The sequence below is a fragment of the Dama dama genome, chromosome 18 (assembly GCF_033118175.1).
Source record: "Dama dama isolate Ldn47 chromosome 18, ASM3311817v1, whole genome shotgun sequence".
Lineage (NCBI taxonomy): Eukaryota > Metazoa > Chordata > Mammalia > Artiodactyla > Cervidae > Dama > Dama dama.
Window position 1 is genome coordinate 81,270,072 of NC_083698.1, and position 6,000 is coordinate 81,276,071.

Below are 6,000 nucleotides of genomic sequence, written 5' to 3' on the forward strand. Positions count from 1 at the left end.
CTTTTAGTAAACAAAAGCAACAGGGAGCAAAAGTTTCAATAAGCAGATCCAACACAGAGTCAGATTTTGTCCTTTCCTGTAACACAAAGGAGGAACAGAGAAAGTCAGTGGGCAGATGACCTTGGGTTTTGGAGGCACATGAAGAATTTTGATCTTTATCTCATAGTAAATGGAAAAATATTTGAAGGTTTTAAACAAGTGGTTACTGATTATATTAGTATCTTAAATAAGGTTCTATATTAGGATAACTTTGAAAGTTAAATGACTACATTAATCAAATGTATTTATCCCTACCATTTTTTTTCTTTTTATTTTCGTTTTTTGACTATTTTACCTTTTGTGAAAGTGTTAGTTGCTCAGTCACGTCCAACACTTTGTGACCCCATGAACTTGCATTGCAGGCAGATTCTTTACCATCACAGCCACCAGGGAAGCTTTTTAGGGTGATTTTAATCATAAATTATGTAACACTAAATTATTATTAACACTAAACTAAGTTACTAATATAGTTTAAATGGAGCTACCTACTGCAGAATATGTGATAATCTGTCACAAAATGGCTTCTTCCCTTCCAATCACTGATTAGATAAATTAGGATGTCATGCCTTATAACTTGTATATTGTGTGTGAAATGTGCGTGTAAGAGAAGACAACAGATTGTGACTCCTTTGTAAGCAATAGTTTTTTCTATAAAAATTAATATTTAACATGAAATTCTGTCTTAAATGATCATATTATCCTCTGGACTTTAAATAGAATGTTAAATTTCATTTACTGCAAAATGCTTATCTTAGCAAAGAAATGGCAAAATGAATAACTAAAGCAATCTATTTCCTATTAGCCAGCAATTTCCTTCCATTGTTTTACCAATATTTTTGGATGAGAGATGGTTAAGTGAAATTTGGCATGAGCAAAGCCTTCCATTATAAGACTATTCCCACCCACACACAAAAAAATAATAGTAGTTGAAAACATTCTCAGTAGTTCAAACCAAAAATGTTTTCTCTTTTATTTCTGAGGTAAAAGTCTTCCATACGTGGGTTATGAGCCAATTCTTTATTAAATATTTTAAAATTAAATTTTACACTGTGTTTCTGTATGATGTGCTATGTGAAATGATGTCCACCACTATTGACTTCTGGATTATAAGATCAAAGGTACAGATCATGGGTCCAACCAGTAATATATTACAAAGATAAGAATGGAGACCTCAGAAGTTCAGTGTTAACCACTTCTAGGTCAAATATAAAGTAATATATTTTGATAAATATATGTTACTTATTTAATAAGTCATATTTTTCTATACACTGGGAATTTTAGAGCAGCATCTAAAGAAATGGGAAATATCTTAGTTATCTCATTTTTCTGATTAAAAAATATTTTCAATCCCATGTGAAAATATTTGCTAATATATAACAGACAATCTAACTTGGAACATTCTACTAAAATAGTCTCTTTATCATAACTTCAGTCTGTCAATTTGTTTAAAAAATAACGTGCATGTAAATTTGCACATTCCCTATGGGTATTATCTATACTCATTTTTGAGGGTTTTAGTATTTAGTTTATAACTTCCAGATTGTATGTTTAAATTAATGAATGATATTTCAAATAAAGTTAGTCTATAATGGATGCTAAATCAGCCTGTGTATATCAATCTCAGATTCTAACTGGAGAGATATTATTTTCATACAAACGACAACAAGAAAATTTGCTATTCTAATTATTATGAAAATGGTATTTTCTTTACCCATTAGATAGTCTAAATGTACTGTGGGCATATTTGAGTTCTAAAAAAAAAAGCTATTCAAATCTTTTTTTTTTTTTTAAGTAAAATGTGATAATATTGTAAGTCAACTATACTTGACTAAAAATAATAAAGAAATTTTTTTAAAGTTAAACTGTTTCTGTGCTTTCTCCACATTTCTTACCACTACAAAATAGAATCACGAATTTGTGGATGAACAAGTCTTTGAAGAAAGCTGCATGGAAGTTGCAACAGTTAATCGTCCTTCAAGTCACAGTCCCTCTCTTTCTTCACAACAAGGAGTCACCAGCACTTGCTGTTCAAGACGACACAAAAAAACCTTCCGCATTCCAAACGCCAACGTATCTGGAAGCCACCGAGGGAGCGTGCAAGAACTCAGCACGATTCAGATTAGATGTGTGGAGAGAACCCCACTATCTAACAGGTACCTGAGATTAACTTGTGTGCGTCCACACACCTGTGCTATTTTTCAGAGCACATCTGCACCGGCTGTCATGTTGCTACCTCTGTGGCATCTAAATCCTAGCTCCTTGGGTTTAGAATGAGACAAAACTGATCTGAAACAAGTAGGAAAATCGAGCTACTGTAATATTCATGAAGAGGCAAAGGTAGTAACTAAATCAGTACTAAAAGAGTAGAAAGAAGATAAGATCAGGTATTCACAAATATATTTCTACCTCTTCAACCTCACAACTTTGCCTTAAGCAGATACCTCTCCACTTAGGAGTCCCCTAAGTAAACATGAATGACCTGAAATTATAGTCAACACAACCACAAGTGACAAATTAACATTGATATGATTGAAAGGTATTCAATACATGCCAAAATATATCAACATAGTCACTGTCACAGTGAAAAATAAAACTATGCCAGAAGGATCTTTTGAATCAGTATACAGTTTTGATTGTGAAGGTATTTTGGGCCTCAAAAACACAAAAACCAATCCAATAGCAAAAACAAAGGTAAGTGAAACGTTCAAATTGTTTACCTCTGGTGAGTTTATGGACAATTTAAGGTAATTTTTCTATTGGCATTTTCCCTTTGCTTCTCTTTATGTGCCACTTGTTTTGACCATAATCATGCATGTGTAATAATAAGTAGTACATTTCAACCAGGTAAATCATTAAAAATATCAATTTCTGCTCAAATGATTTTCCTTTGCTTTTCAAATTAAAAAGCTTACCTTTTCAGATTAACAAACCATTAATTCAGTCCAACTTCTTTGTTGACATCCAATCATCTTTGGAAAGTCTAGACGAGCTTCTGAATTCATGCTCTGTCGATTTTATGTAATCAGATATTTCTGGAATCAGAATGTTAATGTTGAAGCAATGAAGATTTCTGTCTCTAAGATAGTCTACCTGTATGTTGCTTTACATTTATTCCAAAACAAGGTAGGAAATGGAGGAGTGTTCAGAAAAAAAAAAAAATCTTGGGCCACAAAGATCTTAATTAAGTTTCCTATGAAAAAGAATAGTTTAAAGCTCCTATGTCTGCACTCCTTATCCGTTTCCCTCTCTCCCCCTCACACAGAGTATATATAACTCATGCAAGAATAACACTGGGGGAAACTTTTAAGTATTGATAATGACTAACTTGAATTCTTAACGTTTACTGTCACTAAGTTGAGAGCTTTAAGAGCATCCTGTATCCCAAAGAGACAAGATAGTAAAATGATTCTGTGGTCAAAAGAATTAAAATATATCCACAGGGTATCTCTCCCCTTCATTGTTATTGTTGTTTGATCGCTATGTCATGTCCAACTCTTTTGCAACCCCACAGACTATAGCCCACCAGCTTCCTCTGTCCATGAGATTTTCCAGGCAGGAATACTGGAGTGGGTTGCCATTTCCTTCTCCAGAGGGTCTTCCCAATCCAGGGATCAAACCCACATCTCCTGCATTGGCAGGAGGATTCTTCACCACTAGTGCCACCTGGGAAGCCCATCCCTTTCATTATGGTATCTCAGACCTCTCAGAGATCCTATCTTAAAGAAAACTCTTTTACTTTGCTCAGCCTAGGTTTTTCTGAAACTCATCTGATCCTGTTTTTTGCATTCTCAAAGCAGGAAACACTGAGAAACACTAATTGAACCACATTGAGCTGGCTTTTAGACATTTATTTGATGTTAACGCCCTAATGTTCACGTTAATTTACCTTAAGCTTTGGAGTTTCATTTTTCTTAGTCATGGTGATTGTTTTTAACCTTTTAAAATGTTATGATAAACATGAAATCATGTATTCTTTAGTTATAAGAAAAAAAAATTTAAGTAAACAACCTTCTTTCTTAAATCTTTTCTTCCTCATCAGCCGATCCAGTTTAAATGCCAAAATGGAAGAGTGTGTTAAACTAAACTGTGAACAACCTTATGTGACTACAGCAATAATAAGCATCCCAACACCTCCAGTCACCACCCCCGAAGGAGATGACAGGCCAGAGTCTCCCGAGTACTCAGGAGGCAATATCGTCAGAGTGTCTGCTCTGTAAGACAATTGGAATCAGGTTCAAGAGAATTTTGAGCCCTGGCTGTGGAAACAGTCCCAATGTGGAAGAAAGAAGAAATAATAAACACTCTGCAGATTAAAATGACAAAGCAAGGAGGTTGATAATGAAACAAACACAAAGCTTCCACACTTGTGGATGGAAATAAAACCACCAAATGGCATTTCTGGACAGTTTGACCTGTTATACAGAGAAATAAAATAGTCTGTGGCCCTTTGACTTTGTGAATGAGCACAAATGAAATGCCGCCTATTGATGCTTCTTATGAACTCTTTTTTGATAAAATAAATCTTTGAACATAATGTTCCAGTTGAATGCAAAACAAAAAATATGGAAAACATTTTGATAAAAATTTTTCCTGTTAAAACCATGAACATTGGCGATGATGAAGATGATTACACATTGAAAAAACACAAACACACAACACATTTGTATTGACTGAAGGAAACCATCATAATGCATGCTAGAATTCTTTGGAGCCGTTTTCTCAGTTTCCTTATGTTGTCTTCAGAATAGGCATGATAAACTATACTAGTAGAAAGAGGGAATTTCTGTGCACTTACAACAAGCTGATTGTTCATGTTCCATGGTGGGCTGTGCAAATAAACTCCTTTTAGAACTGCAGTATTTCTCATGGGGATGCTCACTAGTACATCTAAAGTGTTCAGATAGTTCAGTATCAATCATTGTTTTACCTTGCACCTAGATACTGTTACAACTGCAATAATTAATTGTACACTTGTTGTATCAGGAATCAGGATATTTTTGTTGTTGTATTTCCAGATCTTCACAGATACATTAAGAGCCACATTCCATAGAAAAACTTCTGGTGTGGCCAGGTTTTAGATAACCTTTTAATCCAAAACCCTTGTGCCATAAATGTTTTTCTGTAATATTGTTTGGTCCGCTGTATTCCTGTGACAGTGAATTATTTGTTCCTGTATTTCTATAGCATCTTTCTATTGGGTTTATCATCATCAACTAGACTAACATTTTGTAGTTCAAAGGAATTTCCTACTTTTGTATTCCCCAACAAATTATCTTATCAGCAGATTACCATCATTCTCTATCTGTTTGTCAAAAATTAGGGGGAAAAAAGGAGTTGACCTCTGTGAATTATCTCTGACTTTTTGCTGTTATGGAAAAGCCCAGATACTGGATATATCATTGTATGTTTCATGAAATGAATTAGCTGGGACTAATATCACAGAACCAGTGATCCCAGAATCTCACATGATGTATTATTTATTTTGCTTTAGATCTCAAATACGTTTTGAGAATAACTAATGTGAATTGAAATGCAGAGATAAACTGGAGTGCTTTATGTAGCAGTATTTGATGAAAGCACGATTTCTATGCCATTGAGGAAGGCAGCACAGATTTGTCTCAGAAAGTTTCCTGTTTATTGCAAGGAGCAATTTTTCTCCTCTAAATCAGGAGGACAGGATTTTGATGATGCAAAATTGATCTCTATGTACATTTAAGTGAAAAGTCTTGATATCTTTTCACCTTTAAAATATATCAGCAGACATGTCTGCACGTGACAATGTAAAAAAGTTTTATGTCCAATGAAAAGTTTTGTTCATTCCAAACCACCACTGTAAGGAATAAAGTTTAGCTTCAGTACATGGAAAGAGTAAATAATTATCCCTCTACTATAGAGATTTTAAAATGCTTAACCGTAATTTATCATGAAAAGGAATTAATCCAACTATTTTCAAGTAAAGCC

General features: G+C 34.1%; 1 protein-coding gene across 1 annotated transcript in view; it reads left to right on the plus strand.

The window, feature by feature from the left end:
• KCND2 (potassium voltage-gated channel subfamily D member 2) overlaps positions 1 to 4,256 on the plus strand; it is a 548,213-nt gene extending 543,957 nt beyond the window's left edge. The window contains exons 5-6 of the mRNA XM_061166386.1: positions 1,945 to 2,192; positions 4,079 to 4,256. Of these exons, the coding sequence (XP_061022369.1) occupies positions 1,945 to 2,192; positions 4,079 to 4,256 (426 nt within the window). The remainder of the gene's footprint in view (positions 1 to 1,944; positions 2,193 to 4,078) is intronic.
• The last annotated feature ends 1,744 nt before the right edge of the window (positions 4,257 to 6,000 follow it).